This window comes from Sebastes umbrosus, chromosome 9, assembly GCF_015220745.1.
Source record: "Sebastes umbrosus isolate fSebUmb1 chromosome 9, fSebUmb1.pri, whole genome shotgun sequence".
Taxonomy (NCBI): Eukaryota; Metazoa; Chordata; class Actinopteri; order Perciformes; family Sebastidae; genus Sebastes; species Sebastes umbrosus.
Genome location: NC_051277.1, coordinates 14,900,755 through 14,927,491, shown reverse-complemented (window position 1 = coordinate 14,927,491; position 26,737 = coordinate 14,900,755). Strand labels below are relative to the sequence as shown.

General features: G+C 43.0%; 1 protein-coding gene across 5 annotated transcripts in view; it reads left to right on the top strand.

Moving 5' to 3' along the window:
- The window catches only part of LOC119494180 (fibroblast growth factor 18-like), a 247,537-nt gene extending 229,045 nt beyond the window's left edge, over window positions 1-18,492 (top strand). For 2 of the 5 annotated variants that reach the window (XM_037779855.1, XM_037779856.1), the window contains exons 4-7: window positions 14,429-14,468; window positions 14,633-14,813; window positions 16,550-16,656; window positions 16,788-18,492. In XM_037779855.1, coding sequence (XP_037635783.1) covers window positions 14,439-14,468; window positions 14,633-14,813; window positions 16,550-16,656; window positions 16,788-17,060 — 591 coding nt within the window. In that variant the 5' untranslated portion in view covers window positions 14,429-14,438 and the 3' untranslated portion in view covers window positions 17,061-18,492. Of the gene's footprint in view, window positions 1-8,442; window positions 10,975-14,428; window positions 14,469-14,632; window positions 14,814-16,549; window positions 16,657-16,787 lie in introns of those variants that run through there. The other 3 variants (XM_037779854.1, XM_037779852.1, XM_037779857.1) reach the window with 3 other exon arrangements.
- Window positions 18,493-26,737: the final 8,245 nt, after the last annotated feature.

The following is a 26,737-nucleotide window of genomic DNA, read 5'->3' as shown; positions in this document are numbered from 1 at the left end:
CCTTGCACACTGTGTCCGAAGTGTTTTATTATTCTGTTCGTTGCAAAAATTCGCAATAAAAGACAAAACTGAATTAATTACAGTACGTGGGTGCAATGGATAGCGCTAGTCCCAAACGGGGTTAATGAATGAATGACATTAGCAAGAAGCCATCATTTAGCTGCCTACAGCACAATCACTACTGTCAAATATTTTGCACATCCTTTGCTTTAACGTAAAATGAGAAAGTTTGCTCTGGCTCGTGGGCGGTGCTTGGTATTTCCTCAACTGATCTCAACATGGCGGCCGAGTCACAAACGTTCTCATTTTACAGCTAAACAGTAAACTACAAGATGTTTCTGAAAACGTTTGAGGTGAGAAATAGGCATTACAGTAACAGAATATTGATTCATATTTGATCAGCGCTGCCTAGTTTGACCGTTTGATTAGAGTTCACGAGTGATTGACAGCTGCTCAGAGACGGCTCGGCTCTGATTGGTTGTTTTCCTCCGGGCTGTGAAGTCTTTCAGATGACATTAGGAGCACCAGAGGACACAGAGGCACATTACTTTTTTTTTAAATTACCTGTCTCATGCACTACTGTCAGGATATAGTGACCGTTTTATAAAAATAACTTTTGTTAATCATATTTCCTCCAATTCTCCCAACTGCTGCTTTAATGACATCTCCATGTCAAGCAAACTCTATCCACTGCGGAAGAGGGTGAGATGTGATTGAAAGCACCAGAAAATTTTAGTAAGTTGACCTTGAGTAAATATTTTTTTGCCTAAATACTATTTCACAGTGAAGAAATAACTTTCATGCTCCATTGATAATTTTATCTGTCATGCAGATTACAGGAAACTGTGTATAAAATGATGCATAATATACTTTAAGCCAAAAAATGTCACGTTTTCACGTCGGCAACCGTACTTCTCCTACATGCTTGTCACACGGGAGAGGTTGTAATCTGCAACCTCATCACTAGATGCCACTAGATGTTGCACACTGTACCTTTTAATATATTTTATTCAACGCTCTAAATGTATGGAATATTTGGCATTGAAGCTGTTTTGGTCTCTAAACTTGGTCTCTAATCTCTACTGGAGGAATGAACACAGTTCTACCAAAAGATATTTCCTCATTCGGTTTTGGTGATGGCGGTGCAAACCACCTCCCACAGGCATTCAATTCTGTTGAGATAGTGACTATGAAGGCCATGGCATATGATTCACATCATGTTCATGCTCATCAAACCATTCGGTGACCCCTCGTGCCCTCTGTGGAAGCATCTGCATTATGTTTCTCCAGTCGTTTATTCAGGTTTCTTTAACTTGTCACTCATCTGTACATGGAAAATGTCAATTATCGGTTTTATAGGAATGTTCATAAAACTATGAAGTTTGAGTACAGGATTCGCTTCTTAATTGCCGTGCAGCCTTTGGAAATGTGTGGGAATATTTTCTTGGCTTTGCACAATACAAAGGAATTTAGATAAAGATAATTTAGCTGTGAGTTTCTCTGTTCCTTTTCCATTTATCCAATATAGTTGCTTGGATATTTATAGCCTCTGAAGTTTCCTTTCACTTCGGTCAGCGCCGTTCTCACCAGATCATTCGGGTCCAAAATAGTTCCCTATAATAAAAATAATTTTCCTCCATCCAAGCTGAATACAGGCTATTGAGCTGAAGAGAATAATTTAACCGAATGGTTGTCTACCAGCTGTCACTACTTCATTCATTCTTTTTTTATTATTGCAGAAGCAAAAGGGAGTTATCACTGGGCAAGATATAAATATAAACCTTTCAAATCTCATGAATTTAATCATCCAACAATCCTACTTTTGTGCGTCAAACCAGTAAAAGCCCAAAAATATTATAAGTATCATAAAATATACATTGGCAAAACCCTTTACAAGTGCTCCAGTTAGTCATACTTTTAGCAATGGAATAGAATAGGGTAAAACAGAGCTGAACACGAAGCCTGTATGGCAGAACAAGAGAGCAGAGTGAAGCCAACGGCAGAGACCTGTGGGGAACAGAGCAGTGATGAGGGACGGCTACCAGAGACACCCAGCAACTCACATGGGTGTGCACAGCAACCCACACACACCAGTGCACATCGGCCATAAAAAACACACACACATGATTATACACATAGATACACAGGCCAGGAAAGGGCAAGCGTGCACACACACCAGGCCGCGCTCAGCGTTACCTGCACACATACACACACCTGTAGTGCACATGCATACAAATCTTTGTTGCAGTGCACACTGAACACATAAATCCATGCTTGTAATCATAAATCCTCTCTTATCTATATGTTTCCTCCCGTCTTTTTCTCTGTGCTTCCATCTATGTCCTTCTTCTTCTTTTTCTATTAAATTCCAGAGATCCGTCACATTCCATATTTCCATCACGGGAGACAGCCCCACGGCCCTGCCGCTCTCCAGAAGTCCAAAGCTCTGTCCAACACACCAGCCTGACTCCAGAATCCTGTCATATGCTATAATTTAGCTCTTTCCAGAGCACTTTACTTTCCCTCAAACTGTCACATCCCATACATCACTGTCATTCAGCTCATCTGTCGGGGGTCTGGGCAAAGGGCTTTGGGGTGACTGAGCAGAGGTGTCATCGGATTCCTGTCTGAATCTTTCTCGGTTGCTTCCTCTGCTCATAACGCACACACACATGCAAACACACATATCTAACCTAAGTCTCAATGACAAAGGGCAGAGGGGAAAGGCAGGTACATGGAGCGAGAGGTTGAAGAGAGAATGGGAGGAAGTGACAGAAGCCAACAGAGAGAGTGTGAGCGAGGGGGAAAGAGCGTGAGAGAAAGAGAAAGAATGAGAAGAAAAAGGAGAATAAAACAACAGGCAAAGTGGGAGAGAAAGGAGAGGGAGAAAGCCTCCGGAGTGCTTTTTCGCTCCAACGGGACAAAAGGTTACAGCATGACGGGGGTAGGTGTCAGGTGATGTGTGACAAGTCCAAATTAAAGATGACATAATGGCGGGGGCCCGGATGGGGTCCAAACTGGGGGCTGACTTGAGACTGAGGGTGGGGGCAGACCGTGGCAACCAAGTCGAGCTGGGCCACGCTGGGCTGGGCCGGGCAGCAGGGGGCTACCCTGCAGGCTCCTCCATATGGAACGCGTTAGCCTAGCGATTGCTAATGAAATGCAGGCTGACGTCAGGCAGACACCCACCCATTGTTTTGCTGCTTAATTTGTTATAATATTTGTCTTACAAATGAGGATTTTGCCAGGACAGAGGAAGAATAAGAGGCTATAGCCACAGATGAACTGAGATGGGCAAAGGGTATTACAGTAAGAGGCCAACGTTAAGGCAGCAAACGGGGTTTGAGTATTCGCAGTAAAGGTAGAGAAAAGCTAGGGGACTTAGCATAAGTGCTAACACAAGAAGGGCCAGGGCCTCAGCTGTCTAAGTGGGAGGTATAGTGACCGGAGGACTAGCATGGGTGGGTTCCCTGGAAAGGGAGGGACTGCTCTAAGAGGATGTGAGTATGTGTTAATTGCATATGGAAGTTTTTACCGTGAACAAACATTTCTGCATTACTCACAACAATTTGTGTTAGGAATGCACCATTCAGGCTACTCCTGCAGCTGCCTGCCTGTTTTATGCATCCTCATTTACACTCTTTCGGTAAGTGTTATTTTTTGTAATTCTTTCTCACCCTCACCCCCCCCCCTCTCTCTCCTTCAGGCCCATTCACCCAGTTTCCAACATACAGAGAAGTCTTCCTAAAATAGGCTCAGTGGAGCAAGTTTAAGAATGCTTTTGTTATTCCAAAAGGAGTTGTGCTGTAATTGACCACCACCTGGGCATCTGGCAGAAGTCACAGTGAGCTGGAGGGAAGGGGATGCAGAGAGGGAGAGGAAGGAGCTGTGGATGGAAAGAATGAAAGAAACGACAAAACAGAGATGAACAAATGGAGACTGAGGAAAGACAAGAAAAGAGGAAAGATTAATGGAGGGTGGGGGGGGGGTGAACGATGGAAAGTGTGTGCGCTATGTCCCTCTCTGTCTCTCGCTCTCCCACTCTGACATGTCAATTCGAAGGTGCTTTATTGGCGTGAGTAATGATGGGAGGTGTTGCCAGGGTAATTACATAGCACATTAAAGGGTTTCATAAACATTACAGTTCCTCCTCTGCCCGGTGGCAAGGCTAAAGGGGCAGGGAGAGGAGGGGAAAAAAACAGAATGAGAGAAATGGACACAGTGAGAGGGAGCAGAAGCAGCACAAAGGACGGAGGGTAGAAAAGGATGGAAGAGTAAAGGGCACTTAGTGGAGAGGAGGGGGGAGGAAGAGAGAAGGGAGGAGTGTGGAAGAGATGAACAGAAAAGATGACAGGAGTGAAGGTTACTATGATCATGGATTCCATCGCTGAGCGCCTGAACATGAAATAGGAAGAAAAAAAACATGCTGGAGCAGCGTCCAACACAAGCCACAGCTGCATTTCACATCACTATGCATGGAGAGCGCAGGATAACTCTCTCTCTCACACACACGTGCACACTGCAGTCATGAAACACACGCCTAGACAACTTTGTGCATACCCTTATTGACGCAATCTTTGCATAATCGTTCACACAAACTCCAGCTGTGCACAGTCTGTCACTGAGGGTCATGACACTCTCACTCAACCAAAAACACACAACCACAAGGACCATAATTAAACAAACATCCACCCAGTCGCTGAGTGTTGCATATTTATGTACAACCTCATTGGTCAGAAGCAATTATCTCCTTCTTCCTCTTCTCTACATCCTCACAGAGCGCACTAAACAGCCCCTGTCGATCAGTTTCACACAGCATGCAGTGTCACTCCTGCAAAATCTCCATCCCACAGGACTTTTTGGTGTTTACCCTGTAGTGTTGCAGCATTTTAGCCCAGTTAGTTTTGTTGACTAAGCCTAACCAAGTCGATCTATTCCTAAACCTAACTATGTAGTTTTATTTTGAAAAGACTGGAGTGGAAATTGACACGTGTGCCATGTGTTGTTGAAGGTTATGCTGTGCGTCACAAAAAAAAGGGAAATTTGTGTCTATGTATACGAATCAAATAGATTCAATTTCGTGACTATTTAACAAACTGCTGTGTTGAACATTTTATCTGTAGTTTCAATGTCAGATCAAATGTTCAGTTGGTCCCTGTTGTTGTTGAAATTCATTTCTGTCCTTGATTTAATGTCATTGGGATGATCAGAGGTTCTTGAATAGTTGAGGTTTGCCCCTGCATGAGGTTCTGTCACGAGTTCCTGATGGTGCTCATATGTGATCCAGGTGCATGAACATGGCTCCTTCCAAGTTTGATGTCTTTATGTTTTTTACGTACCACTTCATCAGTGCAAAGTGTCCAAACTTCAGCAAGCAGCCTTGCCAGATGGCACAGAGGTGAAGATGCTGCTGGATTGCATATGTTGTTGGATTTGAAGTCAGTTTGTTGCACGTGGTTAAATGCAGATGTTTTATATTATTGGATATTTTGGCAAACCTCATCCACAACAAAGACAATAAACTCCTGAATCCACTAAATTACTTCCATAATAAAAATTGTGTCATGTATCTCGCTAAAAAGGCAGGTGCAGCCAAAAGAACACGACCACCTGATTCGCTCTGCAGAACCAGGCTTTGGCCTTACAATGACAAGCTAGATTACATGAATAATTACCCTGACACGAGTCCAAAGCAGCATCAAACCCTCCAACTTGAAAGTGTCAAAGTAAAGTTATTCCAGTGCTTCAGCTGGGCTATGTATAGAGAGACAACAGCTGCAACGGATTGTGCGACGGAGGAGAGTAAACGTTCATATTCACTGGATTAATCTTGCTAAGCGAGAGAAGGGAGCGGGCTGCGCACCACCAACATCGCCGCTAATGAAAACAATATTTAGCTTTTCTCTTCATCTCAACCGCGGTTCACTATCGCACAAACGGCTCTCCGCTAATTAATTCCTGCTCTTACTTAGTTGCAGCTGTCGATTCTCTCATCTCGCAGACGCAGACAAGTGGCGAACAGGTTCTCATTTCAAAGTCCTGCACACTGTACACATTCCTTGACTTTGCATGGGCCCCCCTGTCATCAAAGGGCCTTTATTAAGTGTCTCATACATTTACACATTGGGGAACAGTTTAAACTTGGCCCATGATTAACAGAGTAGGGATATCTATCCCAGAAACCGATGTTAGCCTGACATCTCAACATTTGATGTGAAGTTTAAGGCCCATGTCGGCAGGTATTAATCAAAGCCAAAAGTCTCTCCCCCCCTCCAGAGATCCCACATATACACAGGCCTGCCTCCCCGTTCCCTCCTCCCATCCGAACATATACAGCCCATGCCTTTATAGACAAAGCTAATTGAACACAATCCGCTGCACTTGACACATCTGAAAACTCCAAATCTGTGTGTCACCAGAATGATGGATTGCATTTATACTCTTCAAAGTTTTCACAGTGTCTAGAGTACGCAGCGGGGGTATGATATTGCCTGTCTGCCAGCTTGTCTTTGACTGCAACCAAACCAAGGGATTGCTAAACTTGACTCCTCACCAGCACCTCTACACACACACACAACCGTCATAATGAGTCAACAACTGGCCCGCGGCTCCGAGCGCTCCAAGCTCTGCATAGGTTCCACTCCAGTCACCCATAACATAGAGTCCAGCACACCCTGCCTCTCCTCCACGGTGACCTTGGGGTCAAGCCAGAATGCCCTCATATAATGAGAGTGCTGTTTGGGGATTTGTTGGACTGTGATAGAGAAAGGGCAAGCACACGCAATGCACCCTGGGTCTTTGTCTGGGTGCTGACGGTATTGACGAGCGCTGATCGATGTTAATTGCTAGACAGAATGGCCATATTGACCAGGCTCCCTGGATGAAGAAGCCTGCAGGCCCGTCAAAGAGAGAGAGGGAGATACACAGAGTAAAAGCTGCTGGGCCCAGACCTACAGCAGCTAAAGGGCCCCAGACACACACACACACACACACACAGCTCTCATTCACTTTAATGAGTCGAGAGAGGAGCACAAAGGCATAACGTCCATCAATGCCAAGTCTATTCAACACAACAGAGGGTATATGCAAAAATAGGTGTCCCGATGTGTGTCTCTTTGTGTGTGTTTATGCACATGTGAGTGCACGCACGTGTGCATTTATGAATAATCTGTCCGGCAAAGTTGGTCTGCATGACAGTGAAATGGTTTTTGAGCGCGGAGAAACGGGAAGGGGACATCCATGTATGTGAGGATGTGTGTGCACACAAGTTTGTGTGTGTGTGTGTGTCTTAGCTAAGGATCAATAGGCAGGAGCTGCAGAGGCAAAGACATGGGCAATCAATATGCTGGCTGCAAACAGAGGGAGGGACAGAGTGAGCAGATAAAAAACAGCCGGGGAGATTAAAGAGACAGATAGGGAGGACAGAAAATGAATGAGAAAGAGTGATGTGACAGAAGGAGAGACAGAGGAAGAAAAAGCCTGGTTGGTTGCGAAATAATTTCCCCTCTAACTTGTTATTTTTTGGATAAGGTACATGAAATGTCATTTTCCAAATCCAGGTAACATTTCTCCACAAGACTCCACAGACGGAGTCATTTCTAAGACTTGCTGTTACAGCTTTGTTTGCCCAAATAACAGTTACAATTGAGGTATGAACAATGTGTTGTTCTAACTGTCTGCGACTCCAGATGTGAAAGGAGCTCAGTTTAATTTTCTTTTTGTATTTCAACCAAATCTGAGCCAGATACACATCAAGTCTCATTTCCCAGAAGAACCTTAGACTAACATAATATTTTACAGATTTACAATGGGAGTAAGATCATCTCAGCATCAGGATCCTTTTGGAAAACCTACAACTATCTACAAATCCACTACTACTGTTAAATCTGGCTTTCATGCGCAGTCTGTGAATGGAGCTGAGCTCCTCTGTCTGCTTTTTCTTTACTCCACCATTGTACCAAGATGTGCTGTAGTCCCTGTTCTGAACCCTTCCATCTGGGCTTAAGAGTACCAGACGGGCCTCATTCCTCATCACCAGAATGTGGTTCAAATCCCTCTCCACAACATTTACACTCGTGTCCCTCGCAGCAGTGCGGTGAGCGGCGAAAAAGCACCCAGACACAGGTGCAAAGACAGAGGGAGCCAGTAGTAGGAAAGAAGGCCAGAGGCTTGTCTATGGAGCATGACTGGAAAGGCATTCAACCACAGTACCCCTACCCAGCCCAGCTCAACCCTGTCCAGTTGCACAAGCGTGTGTGTGTGTGTGTGTGTGTGTGTGTGTGTGATTTGAAAGTACAATGTTGAAAAGAATAAGCCTACTTTTGGAGCCAAGATAACTGTCCCTGATGTATGAGGCCAACCCCCCTCCCACCTCTATTACTCTCTCTCTCTCTCTCTCTCTCTCTCTCTCTCTGTGTGTGTGCGTGTGTGTGTGTGTGTGTGTGAATGAAAGGTATGGCAGGAGTGTTGTGTTGGCTTGGCTGACCGTCTGCGGTTGTGCGGCGGTGAGAGGGAGTTTTGGGAGCGCAGAGCGGGCGTTGCTGCCGAAATCCCTGAGAAATGTTCGTTTTGGATCCGTGTCCGTGCTTACATACCGCCCTCCCGACTGTCTCTCATTCTCCGTTTCATTTTTCCCTCTTAAGGTTTAACTTAAAAGTTATGAAATGGGGAGTCAAAATACATCACTTGAAAGCACCGCAGCTCTGAAGGGTGTGTGTGTGTGTGTGTGTGTGTGTGTGCACTGCCCTCCACCCTCCATCCTGAGGCCACTGAGGCTGCAGGTTATCTTCAGGAGAGATAATGGAGGGCAAGAAGTCCGCTTTTTAAGACAGATGTTCACTTGACTGAGGCAGGTGTCTTTGTTTTGTGGAAATCTTTAAAACGAAAGCTTTGCCACTTTCTCTTTCTGTCACATTTTGCTCACTTTAAAATCTTCAAACGAATGAATTCCTCTCCTCTCTGACATCATTCAAATAGTTTCCTATGCATTTACTTGTTTCAGGTATGACCACAAAACAAATATTAGTTGAAACAAGACGCAATAGTTCCAAAAAGAGAATTGCCTGAGTCGTGGAAAGAAACAAGTTGCTTTTTTTTTGCGTTGTAAACAAAATGAAATTATCTCACCTCATTAGCAGATGTTTTTCACATACAACGGAACACTTGTTAAAATTGATATTTTGTGCAGTGTAAGTTGGGTCGGCATCGCATAGCGACTGACTAATCCCATTTTGATCCAATAAGTGTGCATGTGCGTGTGTGTGCGAGGCAGAGAGAGAGAGAGAGAGAGAGAGAGAGGTGGGAGGGAGTGAGGAGAGGAGAGGAGAGGAGAGGAGGGAGGGAGGATTGATCCGCGTCTGTTAAAATCTTGTTCTGGTTTTTCTTGGAGTGAGGTCTGTGCCTGCCGACGCGCCTCTCCTGTGCAGCCCCCCTCAAGAAGAAGAGCTTTTTATGGAAAGGAAACCTTGGAATTTTTGAAAAGGAGAGAAGGAATCTGCATAATACCAGAGAAGTGGATAAAGAAACCGCACGGTTCTGTTTGCGTTCTCTTCTTGCGTTTTTTCTCCTCTGGTGTCTGAATGAAACAGGGAGGTCAAATATAAAAGGGAAGAGGAACGGTGCAGGTTCTGGACTGGGAGTCGATCTGTCAGTGTGATTTTTGGGGTAAACACGTCTCCAGAGCGCTCGTTTTGAACTTTTATTTCTTCAGAAAGCTCGACTCCTCTCCTCTTGGAGTTCGCTTTTCTCGGAACGAGGAGACTTTCGTGTTTTTTCCCCTCTTCAGGGAAACTGCTTAAACTTTCTACGTTTAAAAAAAATAAATAAAAAGATCGGATTGCATCTCCCCCCCCCCTCTTCAAACATTTCGGAGGTGATGTCATCGTGCTGTGTTTTGGCTGGTATTGTGTCGAGAGGGCGCAGAGAGGACTGCTGCAGCCAAGCGGTAACAACCAGAGGCTGAGTCCGGAAAATCAGGTGCAAAGTGCGGCTGTCATTTCCTCGCTGTGTCGCGGGTGGCTGAGTCCGCCACCCAGTCCCAGCTGTTCCCATCCTCTCCTCTCCAACCACCCCCTCCCTCCCTCTCCCTCCCTCTAGTCTTTCTTTCCCCCTTTATTATCCCCTCCCATTTTCATTCAGCACTCTCCCATATACCCCTCTGAGCTGGACCGCTCTGGGACCTTATCATCATCCTCTCTGTCGGACACTGTTGGTCGGTGTCACCTGAGTCACCACAGACAGACCCGTTGAGGGACGCAGTCATGACCGAGGAGGCAGTCCTGCATTACCCTGCGCCTGCAGCAGAGCCTCCGTCTCCAGCTCGCCGTCTGCTCCATCAGCCAGCCCAGGTAGCCCACCTCCAACAGCTCCTGAGCCTGCTCTGCTGGGACTAAAACCTTGCCCTGCTACTCCTATCTATCTGTGCAGGAACAAACACTCCACCACTTTTCTTTTATTATCTCACCGACTGAATTCTTGCCGTTACGCATTGGATTACGCAGAAGATTACGCACGAACCGCATCTCTCCAAAGGGCCGAGCATCACTTCTGAGGGTCAACAAGGTCGTTTGGGGTTGGTTTATCTGTGTGACGCGTGAGCGCGCTTTCACCTGTTCCTCTCTTTCTCGGAGACGCGCAGGTTTTTAAAGCCCAAAACCTTCCCCCTTTTGCTCCCCCGCCCATCCGTCTCTCCACCGCCACCGGTCGGTCTGGACAGCTGTTAGAGGTTGCCCGGCGGTCACAGTGGCACATTTACCCACGCCGGGAGAACCGGGGCACTGCAGCCGCCGATGCCAACAAGAGTGTCCGCTGACTCTTTGACTCTGCACAACATCCAGCGGATTCACAACACACAGAGGGGAACTCTCTCCAGGACTGTCGGACTGGCTCAGACCGAGCGAGGAGACTGTCTCTGGGACAAGTTCCATAGTGGAGGGGGGAAGCAATGTGGTCCCTTCTTTCCACGCTGACCGTCTTGTAAGTCACTTTTATCACTTCATCATGTAATAATGTTATTTATGTATGCACTCCGAGTTTCTCAGTTGTTTAAAACTAGTTTTCGTGACAGGGTGAGCTAGAGATGAAGATGATGGAGATGGAGAGGAAGGCTGCAGTGTCTAACGATTACATCACTCCTCATCAGTCCCCCATAGAAAACATGCCACTGGAAGGCCCTGTTTTGATTGGCTGACAGTTCAGGGTCACTGGGTCAGAGTCAGGGCCCTGTTACTCATAAAACCTGCCATAAACATCTCCATCACCATCTGCACTTACTTCAGGGATGGCCAAGCTGGATTAGAAAAAGCCATTTTCCCATCGCCAAGAAAATGCTTCTTTTTTTTTTTTCCCCTATTGAAAATATTTCTGAAGTTGAGTCAAATAACACCGGCTTTATCTAGTGGGATAGGAAAATGATAAAGTGCCAAGAGCAAATCTAAGGGAGGAGGATACAGACTCAGGGGGCTTGAGTTTGCCCATTTGAGGTGTGTCTTGTTAAAAGCCGAGGGATTTATTTTTCTTTCTTTGTGTCGGCTGTACTTCTCCCAGATGGCAGTCATCTCCAGATACTTCTCATTCCTCACACAACCTGGACAGGGTGTGTGCTGCTGTTGCTGCTGGTGTCTGCCTGACTTTCCCTCTCTTCGTCTGTGTCTCCCTCACACTCTCTCCACTTACCCACCTAACTGCCTACATCTGTCTTCCTGTCTTGCCTATACCCCCATTTTTCCACAGATACTTGCTCAGATAAAAAGTATGAATTAATAACTGATGAATGATGGCGCCCCTGGCAGTATCCGAGGAGGAGCAGTCTCACTGTTTAGTCTGCTGGTTTTAGTTTAGGTCTTTCAGAGCCAATCATCTTTCAATTCATTTCCTTCTTGCCTATCAGCTTTACCACAGCCACTTCACTTCATCCATGCTGTTTTACCAACGTGATCACACTGAAAGTCTTCAGCCAGTGAGAAAAAAGCCAAGGGCCTTTTGCCACAACAACCTGTTACTGCTCTCCTCGTAAAGCCACAGCTCCATGTCGAGGCCCTCTGCTTCTTTGCTCCACCATATTACTGCTGATACCACTCACACGCCCACTAGCCTAACCACTATTCTTCGCCGAGGCCCGCTGCTGAACATCTGAAACTCTTGCACTGTGCCGAAGCCCACTGCTCCAGTGTTGGCCTACCACGCTAACCACTGCTACACACAGCTGAAACCACTGCTCTGTGCTGAGTCCCACCAGGCCGACCGCTCTCGCTCCACGCTGCTGCCCAGTCCTCGGTGCTGAGGCCTGCTAGTCTAACCGCAGCCTCCATATGGTAGATCTGCTGGGACGCAGGTTTATGATGTCAGACCCTTGCTTGTTTTGGCAGCCAGCCAAGGCGCACCGGGCTTTCCCTCTCTCCATACCTCCTTCTGTCTTTACTCTCCCCGACTTTTACTCGGCGCTCTCTTATTTTCTCGTTTTCTCATCCCTCCCCCCACCCCCGGTTGATCCTGTCTCCCTCTTTCCTCTCTCCTTCTCTTTCTCTCTGTGGCTGGCATAATATGGAGTGTCTGTGGTTTTTGTGGGAGCGGGGGAATCCAGTGCCGAGGCACTTTTCCTGCAGTGTCCTCGGCGGCAGTGCAGCCGTGGTGTTTTAACAGCTGAGAGTCCTCACAATGCACAGGCGCTCAGGTTTTTTCGGCTGCGCAGGCAAAATGTGAGGGCCAACACTCTACTGCATTGCCCAGGATATCTGCATCTATTAGAACGACTCAGGGGCCAACACACCAACTATGGGAAAGAAATGTTGAAAAGGAGGGGGGAGAGAGAGAGAGGAAGCACATGTATATGTGTGTGTTAGTCAGGAGGCAGTGACATGTGTTACGACGTGCATGGGTTGAACCCCCCTCCTCTTTCATTCCCATTATTTATCTTTTTGTCTACTTCTCACGCCAGGCCACACTCTGTGGTTACACTACTGTCTCTCATTTTGCCACTTTTTCTCCCTTCAAGATGTAACCTCAGTCTTTTTTCACCGTCCCCTTCTCACATCTGTGCATCTTCTCTCTGATTGTATCTTTCACCTCTCTTATTATCTGTCAGCCTTCTCTTGCTTCATCCCCCCTCTATTTATTCTTACATCACCTTCCTTCTCCCTATCCCTTTGTGTACCTCTCAGTCCGCCTCTCTCTCCTCTTCGCTATCTCCCTCTCTCAGCAGCGCGTATGTCTTTGCTTTGGCCCAGCTGTCAGCTGCCTGCTCCTCCTGTACGCACACAAACACCCTGCACACATCTGCACATCTGTGTGCATGCCCATGACAGTGTGGAGGAGTCGCCCTGCTAACTCCAAACATAAAGGAAGATGGGAGGCAGGGAACGATAGGAGAAAGGTAGAGTGGACAGAGAGACAGGGAGGGAGAGATAAGGTAGAGAGGCGATAGGGAGGACAACAAGTCAGAGAAAAAGAGTGGAGTAGAGAGAGAGAGAGAGAGAAGAGGCATGCAGAGAGATAGCAGAAGATGAGGTGGGGAAAGACAAAATTCGTAGAATTGCTTTTCAGCCCACACACTTTGTTCTGAACTTCATCATGTCTTCAGCCACTAATTCAGAACAGTTCAAGGACTGCCAGAGTAGATTTTGCGCAACACAATCACTCCCTTACTAAAGCTGTGAATAACATTTGATACATCCAAGGTCAAGGTCTTAACTTCAATTAAGCAATGGGATAAAGTGAGAAGAATTTAAATTTTAACTGTAACCAGCTGTTTCAATCATAAATGTCTCTAAAAGTCCAGATCAGAAGGATAAGTAAGGTACAAGAAGTTATACTTTCAAGGACAATACCATCTAATTCTGCATTCTACATCACCATGATTATTCCCCATTAATCATCTTTCCACACGTTTTGGTAGCTCATGTTCTCACTTATTCATAGCATCTCTAAATGTAACCACAGTCCGCCGCTCTCCAAAGCCACATCACAGCAGAGTGTACACCTGTAGTCCAGCCCAGCTGTCTACATACACAGAGCAGCCAAATAAGCCAGCCCAGTCCCTCAGATGTCCAAACCAAAACATGTTCTAGTTGTCTCGGCATGTTTGCCATTTCGCCACGGCCCATTCGGGTCATTTGGAGGCCAGATTTTGGTGTGGCGAAAGTCACGAACGGGTCAGAAAGTGGGTTTGGACAGAAGCCTGGTAGCGTAACAATAAACACAGCTCTGGGTGTTGTCTGTCTGCCTATCCCTGTACATCTGCCTGCCTGTATGTCATGTCTCTGTGCCAGCCGCACACCCAGCAGTGTGAGTAATCACCCAATAAGGAAAAGAGATGTTGAACAGAAAGAACGGCAGAGAAGAAAGAGATGGAAATGATGGTGTCACACATAACTCTTCCAACATTCAATGTTGCTTACATATTTCTAAACTCATCTGTTTCTACTTTTTCCAGATGTATCCAGATGTTGCTGGTGATGTGCAATCCATTACAGGTAAGCATGACAAAGAGTGATTGTACATTACAAAGGAAAGGTTGCATATTGGTAGTGCGTGCAGCTTTTTAAACCTGTTCATGATTCTCTGTATCTGTATGTGTGCCAACCTCTGGGTGTGTGTCTGCCTTGGTGTGTGTGTGCGTGTGTCTGTGTGTTCACAGCAGGTACTTGGTGTGGATGGAGTCAACTTCAGCGTGCATGTGGAGAACCAGACGCAGGTGCGAGACACCATGAGTCGGCGACACCACCGGGTCTACCAGCTCTACAGCCGCACCAGTGGCAAACACGTCCAGGTGCTGGGACGCAGAATCAGCGCTCGAGGAGAAGATGGAGACAAATTTGGTAAGACACACACACACACACACACACACAGTAGAACACAGTGGTGCATGTGAGTCAGTGTATACACAGTTAAATGCTTCCCTGCACACACATCGCACACTCACACCGACTAACGGCTGCAAGTACAAAGACTTGAAGGTTGACCAAGTGCATGCATGAACGGATACAGAATGCAACTGTGCAGGCACACTCACAAAAGCACACACACATGCCTCCCCAGGCTTTGGCAGAGGGGCAGTGGAGCTTGTCTTGGGAGTACAAAGACCTCATCGACTGGCTGCTGACTCAATGATTCACAAGAGAGCAAAAGAAAGAGAGAGAGAGAGAGAGAGAGAGAGGGTGAGAGAGAGAGAAAGAGAAAGAAGGTGTTAGCGAAAACAAGTGTGAGTTAGCGGGAGAAGCCTGGCAGGTAGAGTGTTGGACCGAGTGTTAGAAACTCATCTCCTTCATCGATCCCTCCATTGATTTCTCATCCTCCCTGTTGTCTCCTCTGGATTTAAAACAGCAGGCTTCCTCTCCCTCCCTCCCTCCATCCTCTAACACTCCCTCTGTCCATCCCCCACTCCCTCCTCCTCTCCACCTTTCTCCGCCTGTAATGATGTCTAACCCATTCTTAAACCACACGCAGAATCAATGGGCAGAAGAAAGCCAAGCCATAAAGCTGGAGTTCATATTTCTTGCATGTGCTCCAGCGGTGGCTCATATTGCACATCCCAGTCGATTCATAAACATGTCAGGTTGCTAACGCGCCACTTCAAGCCATAGATGCAAAAGCATGTCTGCTTATAGACAAATATCACTCCTAAGCTGAACAATCCACCCGAAACTGACCAACTATGGCGATGAGGTATTACACAGGGGAACCAAGAGCAGAGAGAGAAGGAATAAAGCAAAAGAAGGGGCGGGTGCATGAAGGTATAAACATGAAGCGAAAGAGCAGAAGGGAGACAAGAGGAGAGTTGGGGGAAGAGAGCGGAAGAGGGCAAGAGGGAGGGAGGTATTGATTTCTCTTGACCCCTTTGTTGACTAAGGTCATGTAGGAACCATTTTAGGGATTTATTTTTAAACAGGCACAAGCGCTCTCTGAAGATGTGTAGTTGGTGAAGCGGTATTGCCTGGAAGGATGAACATGCATGCACCTGCACACACACAAATACACAGAGGTGCACACGCACACGCACTCACCTTAAAACAACAGTATCGCAGACACTCAGTCTGAGTGTTCTCCCGCTCCTCTCGGCCCACCGTGCTCCGTCTACTCTTGGCTGTTATCTATTTTACGAGGCCCATTTGTGGTCAGCAGCCTCACATCCATGTGTGTGACCGGGCTTATCTGACAACCATCTGTCCAGCCACGGACATTTACATCGGCCTGTGATTTATCAGCGCGTTTAATAGCAACTATGAATCCTAAAACCGTGATTTAATGCGATTGCCTTATCTGGTTTAAAAATCTGATTTAATGGTGGCTGGTAATCCGTGCAATTAGTGTCACACTACTTGGCCATGGGCTTGTTTGTTTAAGCATAAATGTTGTTCTTTGCTATGGCAAATGATCTCTCACAACATGAAACTAAGTGAGCTCCAAATCTGGGTTACCTTTATCTTTCTTCCTTTAACATTTGCGTGATACAACCTAATAAACCTGTGACATCCTGCAAGCACAACATACTGTATTTATCTGCATTGCCTGCGGCTCTAATGTCTGTCTGTCCCTCTGTCTGTCCCTTCACAAGCCCAGCTCGTAGTGGAGGCCGATACCTTTGGTAGCCAGGTGAGAATCCGGGGCAAAGAAACCAATTTCTACCTGTGCATGAATCGCCGCGGCAAGCTGGTAGGAAAGGTGAGACTTCTTTCTTTTAGAGACGTTTATAAAAAATCAAATTATCTTACAGTTTCCTGACCGGCCTCTTCTTTGTTTCTCCCAATGTGTGTGTGTGTGTGTGGGTACCTGTGGTTTCTTTGCTCTCTCAGAAGGCCAGTAATCGAAGCGATGACTGCGTCTTTGTGGAAAAGGTTCTGGAAAACCACTACACAGCTCTGATGTCGGCGCGCTACACAGGCTGGTATGTGGGCTTCACTAAAAGAGGCCGTCCTCGCCGTGGCCCGCACACGCTCCCCAACCAGCAGGATGTACACTTCATGAAGCGCTTCCCGCCCGGGGAGCAGCCCGACCTCACCACCCCCTTTCGCTTCACCACCGTCAGCAAGCGGGGCAAGCGGGTGCGTGCTACCGGGCCCCGCTAGTAGTGGCTAACGCTAGCACCCACTGTCTTCTTGTCATCCAAAGCCTTGACTTGAGCCTGCCAATGGCTAACCCAGTCATCTCCTCTGTCGCACACGACTGAACACCTCCCTTTGTTGGGACAAACATTGACCAGAAACTTGATGAATCATTCATGGGGTTAAGCTTTACGCCTACTAATTTGCCACTACAACCCCATAGTTAGTGATCATTCCTCTCAATTTTAGTTCCCTTACTGGGCCAACTGGACCATTACTAGTTCATCGCTGGAAGCTCTATGGACTGCTCTATGCTTCCCTTCATAGGCCAGAAATACTGACAGGGAACCTAAAGGGCAGCCAGAGTCCCAGGCTGTACGAAGGCCTCTTATTCCACAACCACAAAAACCACAAGGCCTTCGTGTCTCCTGTTCTGGACCAGCTGGACAATGTCAAGTATGGGATTACAACTGGACCATACAGAGAGAGAACAAGGGTGGGAAAGACTGACTGAACAAGAAAGTGGGTGCTTAGCCTACGAATAAAGGGAAAACAGGAAGGAGAGGACAGGAAAACGGCAGAGTGGACAAAGGGATTGAGTGATCTGCACAGATCAAATGGACCAATAATGGACATGTGACGCACTTATTTGTCTCACTGCTAAATTGGTGTGAACCTGTGAGACTGTCGGATGAATGGATGACAAAAGGATGAATGATCGAGTGAGTGACTTACTGAATAAACGCATGTTTGTAAGAACAAGAAGACGAGGAAATGTATGTAAGAGTGTGTGTGTGTGTGTGTGTGTGTGTGTGTGTGTGTGTTTGTTTGTGTGTGAGTGAGTGCACCAACAACCATGAGTGAAGCTGGATCACGAGGGACTCTGGAAAGGGACCATCCAGTCCCTGCATGAACCCGTGACAACTCACCGCAGGGACTGAAGCTTTAGGAACTGGAATGTATAAAAACCAAGCTGCACCAAAAACAGCCAGCCAATCACAGCAAACCAAACCGACGACCAACCAAAGACAACTGGAGACCTTCTTCATGACCACCACCCCCCCATCCCCCAGGACACTACACCCTCAGCTTATAGGTGCAGAGGATGACGAGCGCAGGGGCGAGCATGGCGGGGAGGGTGCCTTGTCTATTAGCATTGCTATAGAAACGACCCGGGGGATGATGCTCCCGTGCGATACCGTGGATACAGAATGCTGCTACCAGGACATTCAGTGGAACAAACCAAAGTCTCATGCATAAACACAGGAGAAAAAATATTAAAGGGAACAATTTATTGAAAGTTATATATATTATATATATAAAAGAAGACAGAAACCCTAAATAAGCAATCTTACTATGATGGTTATTATAATTATTACGATAAAATTATTTCATTTATTTATTTCAGCTCTGTGTGCAGCAGTCTTTCTCGACTCAGTAAACCTTACAGAAACATTTCCTGTGTCTCCCAGCCTCTTTAAGCTGCTTCTTCACATGCTCTCTTCTCTGTCAAAGGGTATATTGTAGAAAGGGATTCAAGTTCACCGAGGCTCCAGATGTGGTCACTTGGCATTAATGCTCAATTAATTGATCGACAAAAAATGAATTGACATCTGTTTTGATGATTATTCATCGTTTAAGTCATGTATCAAGCAAAAAATCCCAACATTTGCTTGCTCCAGCTACAGCAATATGAGGGTTTGATGGTTTTCTCTATTTCATATCGCTCTAAATTGGACTGTTGGTTAAACGAAAGAAGCAATCTGAAGACATTTCCCTTGGCTCAAAGAAATTGTGATATGCAGTAGGGTTGGGCTATATGAAGATATACGTATACCATGGTATACATTTGTCAGCCATCAGAGATTGTGCCTTAAAGTTTATACCCAGATATATATCATGGTATATATATATATATATACATACAGTACCTTTAATCTGGTTGTATTAGACCATTGTTGGCAATATTGGGTTTGCATGACTTTTGCATCAATGTACCTTAACTTTTCAGGTTTTTAATTCACTGGATTAACCAAAAACAAACATTGCCCTCTTGTTAATTTATCCATAAACAACTTCTCACTTGAATTTACAAAAAAATGACTGTATCAAGATTAGGGTTGTCAATCGGTTAAAATAGGTAATTTCTATTCATCGCAAATTAATCACACATTTATTAACTGTTCAAAATGTATCTTAAAGGGAGATTTGTCAAGTATTTAATAATCTTATCAACATGGGAGTGGGCAAATATGCTTGCTTTATGCAAATGTATGTATATATTTATTATTGGAAATCAATCACCAACTCAAGCCCAACAGGCAACAACAGCTGTCAGTGTGTCAGTGTGCTGACTTGACTATGACTTGCCCAAAACTGCATGTGATTATCATAAAGTGGGCATGTCTGTAAAGGGGAGACTCCTGGGTACCCATGAAACCCATTTTCATTCACATATCTTGAGGTCAGAGGTCAAGGGGCCCCCTATAAAAATGTCCATGACAGTTTTTCCTCACCAAAATTTAGCGTACATTTGGAGCGTTATTTAACCTCCTTCCCGACAAGCTAGTATGACATGGTTGGTACCAATGGATTCTTTAGGTTTTTTAGTTTCATATGATGCCAGTATCTTCAAGTTGTGTGAATGCGTTAAAGAAATTAGTGGTGTTAAAACAAGTTTACGTTAACGTTTTATTGTTGCGTTAACTTTGACAGCCCTAATCACGATATACATCAATATTTTGATATAAAATTACATCTGCTGTGATAGATTTTATCCATATCATCCACTCCTAATAGGCATTTTTCACTATTATTTTGGCATTTTTATAGATGACAGTAAAAAAAAAACTACATAATAACTAATAACCTCTGAGCAAGTATCAAGAGCCAATAGCAGACTGTCGTGCAATAGCAAGACTGCCATTGCAATAAAATGAAATTCTGCATTTCCCACAGCAATTCATCTTACAAACTGGGAAAAGTTCCTCGACTACACCAGCACTTTAAAATCAAACCAGCAGGTTTGTAATTGAAACAAGGTGCAAGAACGTAAAGGCAGCAGAAGAACGGATTCTGACGTTTTTATAGTTTTTGTCAGTGTGGGTTGAAGTAGTCACTAACGCTCAAAACTCACACATTAAATTGCTTTGTAAAATACAAATCCAAGATGGACCAGCCTCACTCGGGAACCATTTGAAACTGCTGAGCACCGACTGTTGTGCAAAAAGTCAACAGTGACCTCCACATTACGAAGTTTTGCGGTGAATATTCAACACGAAGGATCAGACAGAACAGTGGAGGGGAAACATGCAGTAGTGAGATAGAATTTCATAGCTGCTTCTCCTCTCATCTATCCTGCTCTTATCCCCCTATCCCTCCCCTTCCTTCCCTATCCTAGCGGGAGGTCACTGAAGAGATGTCGCTGCCAAATGACCCAATCATGCCGGCAGACACAAACAGCTGACTCAGGGGGAAAAAAGGGTTGTACCAGAGGATTCCTATTGCAAGGCAGCAGGAATCTGTGCTGGAGGGGGTGGTATAAGGGGGAGACAGTGGGGTGGGAGGGAAACAGGGTGTGGGGGTGGGATAAAGAAGAGCGAGTAGGGGGTGGCGGGGTGAGTTGTTCATTTCTGGAACGTTGCTCCAGTTCCACTCGGGAATGATGGAAATATTCCGCGTAGCCAAACCCAGAGTGGAAGGTGTATGGTAATCATGTCGGGGAAGGAATGCCAAATATGTGCGTGAGAACGGAGCTGTGACCTGAGAGCTGCAGGAATTATGGGCCAAAATCCCACAGACCCAGAGGAAGCACACACACCCATATCCAACTCATACACACATCATATACTAATGGTGCTCCACCAAGCATAAATCCATCCCACATAACTTATTCCCAGAATTTCAAGCATTCTACTATACTAAACTAGACCCAGAAATTTAGGAAACCAACTCCCCTCCTTCTCCTGGTTGAGAGAATACACACTGTACAATAACCAGACAGATGCATTACAGAGCTCAATAACACTAGCCAGATCTTTGCTATAAAGGCACCACTTTAAGCATCTTAAACACACATTCCTCCTTCACAGTTACGGTGTTTACAAGAGTGAATATGTGATCTACTGTAACAGGTTGTTTAGACTCCAAACTTGGCTACCAAACAGTTAGAGCCCAAGTCTCATAAACAGATTACACTGTGGGAGATAGCTGAGTTTATACTCCCACCTGGTGGCCATCCTTAATACACTGGCATCCAACAATAGTTTCACCAACATTTGTTTCTCGTTAAATGACTTCAAGACAAAATTGTAAAAAAAAAAAAAGTAACAATTATGAACATGAACAGTTTCTGCACATTGCACATTGCTGACATGTGTGTAGAATCAAATGAATGTGTAACACATATGAAATGTGGTTACAAATGAAATATAGTTGACTTTAATATTGTGACGTCTTAGTGGATGCAAACTGGCCTTCAGTTATTTTACTTTTCACAACTTTTGACTGTCAAAAAATGAGGGATTCTGCACACTGTCAATAATTTGAACTCGCTTTATTAAAGTAACAAAAACAGTCTAAATTGACTTTACCTGATGAAGGTCTGAGGACTGAAACATTTTAATAAAGTGAGTACAAGTGATTAATAGTGTGCAGGATTCTTTGGTCAAATGTGTATAAAGTAAAATAAAAGTAACTTAAGGCCAATGTGTATCAACTTAGACAGTTATAAAATGTGGAGGTCAACTTTCTTAGATTTGCGCCCACATATAGGCCCATTTTTATCTGTTACAAATGTATTTTCAAGAAATGGTGTGCCTATAGGCTACTATGTTTTATGGAACTAGAGCAGTGCCTGTTTGGAGTGGGATGATTGCTTGGCCCCCGGAAGTGCAGCTTGCAGAGTTGTCGAAAACCACTCATCACTCGTCGACTCCGGGGAAGTGAAGAAGAGTTTGATTGTAACGTTAGTATATCCAGCATCCAGCAGCAAAAGTGAACTGCAGTCAATGAGTCACGGCCTGTAAAGGCCTGCTGCAGAATTGCACCATTTTCGACACTGCACATCCTTGGGTTCCCAGCAATACACCTGCCCAGAATGAAGTAGATCGGATGAGTTGACAGACATACATACGGAAATTACTTTTATAATTTTTTTACGTCATACTACGCTATGATTTTTAAAGACTTTTTTTGATGTACTTTGCTTTGACTTTTTATGACATTCATTTTAACATACTATATGACTTTTTTTTTTTTTACATACTTTACTATGACTTTTTTAAAACACTCATTTTAACATACTATATTATGACTTTTTGTGACATATTACACTATGACTTTTTATGATATTTTTATGACATAGCCTACTCCATTATGATTTTCTTATGACATATTATGCTATGACTTTTATGACATATACTATGTTTTTTATGACATACTATATGACTTTTCATGATATTTTTTATGATATACGCGTACAAATAACACGTCTTCACACTTTCAAATTGCGTGCAGTGCATACGCCAAAATCATTTTTTTTCGCATTCAGGTGATACGCCATCCTTCCGGTTAACGTCTGTAGAGATACGTCATGACGTCTCCGGAATTCGCCTAGTGCACAGGTGCACCTGAAGCGCGGACATCTCCAAACAGGTTAGTTGGTGAAACAAACTATTTTCGTGATGAATTCACGGTATTAACGGTATTATTTTAGTTATTCCATATTTGACATCACGTTACATCTACTCCTTTGCCATAACTCAAGAAATAACTCAATATTTATCATATAAACTTTGTGGTAGCTTGTAGGTTACCAACCTTGGTAATGAAGTGATATTTTTCACCGGTTGTCCACGTTTGGTAAGATAATCCTTTATTATATGTTGATCTAGTGTTAGAGCAGCAGAAGGACCTGCAGTATCTCTCTTCCACACACAGCGGGTGAAGGAGCGTGTCACTGAAGACCTATTTAACAACGCACAGAGGGAAGCAGCGCCTTTTGTAGTCCATCTTTGGAACATTGTAGTTTCACCACGGTCAAACCTCCAAGTCTTTGAGGGTTCTCTCGCAGACATTTTGAGCCTTTTATGAACACTTCCTGTAAGTCTGCATTCCTGCAGACTTTGCCTGAGGGAATTTCCCATAATTCATAGCATTGTGACGTTAAACACAAGGTTACCACACCTGGGGAAGCCCGGAGGCATAAAAAAAGGACGGCATATTTAAATGTATACAGAAACAATAACATTTAAAGGATTTATGGTATATAAAAAAAACACATGAAATCAGAGGAATGCAAGCATTAGACTATATTACACACCTGGTTTATTCATTAACCATTTCTTTTAATTTTGCTTAATGAAGTTTGACAAAAACAAGTAAATTGATTTTTTTAAACCTTTAATCTTGTAGGGCAACAGCCTGGAAGACTTTCAAATAGGCAGTAAAAACGCGAAATAAATGCCACAATTACCATCTTCAAGGTAGTGTGATATGTCGCCACAAAGAGCTGTCCCTTTCAGATTTATACCACTTCAAGCCCTTGCAGCCTTTCACACTCAACCATTAACCAGGTGACATCTTCTGTCAAGTCCCTGAGGGTTTGGGGTTTAAGGCCTTAGGGGGAACATTGGGGTTGGGCCGATGGTCCAGTGTATCTGACTTTTAATTTTTTTGACATACTATAGTATGACTTTTTTAGTTATAATATACTTTCACTTTTTCCGACATGCTATACTATGACTTTTTTTTGCATTTTTACGACATACTAAACTGACTTTTTCATGACTTTCTCGAAATAGTATACAATGACTTTCTTTTTATTTTTATGACAAACTACACTATGACGTCTTAAATTTTTTTAGAAATACTATACACTGACTTTTTTCTACATAAAATACTGTGACTATGCCTTTTTTCAACTTATTTTCGACTAACTATATACTATGACTTTTTTAAATTTTTTGTGACTTTTTTGTGACTTTTTCCAAAATACAATTTAATGACTTTTTTTTTTCGACATACCACGCTATTGCTTTTTATAACTCTTTTCGACATACTTTTTACGACATATAATACTATGACTTTTTTCGACATACTACAGCTTTTTTTTTGCTTTTTTCAACATACTACTTTGATGTTTTTCAACATACTATAATACAACTTTTTTATGACTTTTCCAACATCTCTTCGTATATTTGACTTCATCATTAGACATTAGACCTGAAAACAGACCGTGCCACATACTGTAAGGATCGAACCCACAACCTCCAGTATTCCAACCAGGTATCTACCCATTGAGCTATCTGACCAGATACATGGATGTAGTGTTTGTTATTGTATTTGACTTTTTCATTTGAAATCAACAAAAGTCATAGTATAGTATTTCAATATTTTTTTTAAAAAGCCATAGTATGTTAAAAAAAAAAAAGTCACAATATAGTATGCCGAAAAAATAAAAAAAAGTCTTAGTACAGTATGTCGAAAAAAAAAAAAAAAGTCGTAGTATAGTGGTAGTATAGTCGTAGTATAGTGTGTCGGAAAAAAAGTCATAGTATAGTATGTCGATGAAAATAAAGTCTCAGTACAGTATGTTGAAAAAAAACAAAACTCATGTCAAAAATTAAAAGAAAAGTCATAGTATAGTATGTCGAAAAAACTAAAAAAAGTCATGGTACGGTATGACAAAAAAAAGTCGTAGTATAGTATGTCGAAAAAAAGTCATAGTATGTCCAAAAAAGGTCATACTATATTATGTCGAAAAAACTAAAAAAAAGTCAGAGAATACTATGTCAAAAACATAAAAAAGTTATAGTAAAGTATGTCGAAAAAACTAAAAAAAGTCATAGTACAGTATGACAAAAAAAAGTCATAGTATAGTATGTCAAAAAAAATCAAGATAAGTTATAGTACAGTATTTCGGAAAAACATAGTATACTATGTTGAAAAAAAAAGAAGAAAAAAGTCCTTGTATAGTATTTCGGAAAAAAAGTCCTAGTATAGTATGTCGAAAAAAATAAAAAAAAGTCATAGTATAGTATGTCGAAAAAATAAAAGTCATAGTATAGCACGTAACTGTAATGTAACTTCTAAAATTCCAATTCCTGGAATCGGAATTAGCATTGGAAAAATAATTGGAATAACAATTGGAGTCAGAATCTGAATAGGAATCTGAATAAGTATTGGAACATTCTAGAACGTTGACGTAACTCAATCTATAGAATTGGAATCAGAATAAGAATTGGAATCAGAATTAAAAAAAAAAAAATCACAATAAGAATCAGAATTGTAACGTAACGCAGTCTAAAATTGAACATTCTAGAACGTTGACGCACGCATTCTAAAATTGAACATTTTAGAATTTTGACGTAACGCATTCTAAAATTGAACATTCTAGAACGTTGACGTAACGTAATCTAAAATTGAACATTCTAGAACCTTGCTGTAACATAATCTAAAATTGAACATTCTAGAACATTGATGTAACGCAATCTAAAATTGAACATTTTAGAATTTTGACGTAACGCATTCTAAAATTGAACATTCTAGAACATTGACGTAACGTAATCTAAAATTGAACATTCTAGAACGTTGCTGTAACATAATCTAAAATTGAACATTCTAGAATGTTAATGTAACGCAATCTAAAATTGAACATTCTAGAACGTTAACGAAACGCAATCTAAAATGTATCATTCTAGAACGTTGACGTAACGCAATCTAAAATTGAACATTCTAGAACGTTGACGTAACAATCTAAAATTTAACATTCTAGAACGTTGACCTAACGCAATCTAAAATTTAACATTCTAGAACGTTGTCATAACGAAATCTAAAATTGAACATTCTAGAATGGTAACGTAACGCAATCTAAACGCAAACATTTCCTGAACTGTAACATAACGCGCTCTAAACTTGAAAATTGTAGAACTGCAACGTAACGTTCTAGAACAAATCCTATTCCCTTTCTTATTCCAATTCTAATTATTATTCCAATGCCAAGTCTAATTCCGATTGCAATGGTAATTCCAATTCTTATAACTATTCCAATTCTTATTCTGCTTTTGATTCCAAGTCCTATTCCAAATCCGATTCTTAGTCTGATTCCAATTCTTAGTCTGATTTGAATGGAAATTCTGATTCCAATGCAAATTCTTATTCCTGTTTTAGAACTATAATGTAACTCATTCTAAAATTGAACATTTTAGAACTGTTACGTAACTCATTCTAAACTTGAACATTTCCTGATTTAATTTCCAATTCTTATTACGATTCCAATTCTTATTCAAATTCTTAATCAGTTTACAATTCTTATTCAGATTCCTATTGTAATTTTGATTCAAATTCTAATTCCTGGATTCGGAATCAGAATTAGCATTGGAATTGGAATCGGAATAAGATTCAGAACGATAACAAAACGCATTCTAAAATTTAACATTGTAGAACAGTAACAAAGCATTCTAAACTTGAACATTTCCTGATTCAGATTCCAATTCTTATTCCGATTCCAATGCTAATTCTGATTTCAATTTTTATTCCGTTTCCAATACTTATTCAGATTCCTATTGAAATTCTGCTTTGAATTCCAATTCTTGGAATCAGAATTAGCATTTGAATAACAATTGAAATTGGAATAAGAATTGGAATAACAATTTGTATCTGAATTGGAATAACAATCGGAATCAGAATAAGAGTCGCAA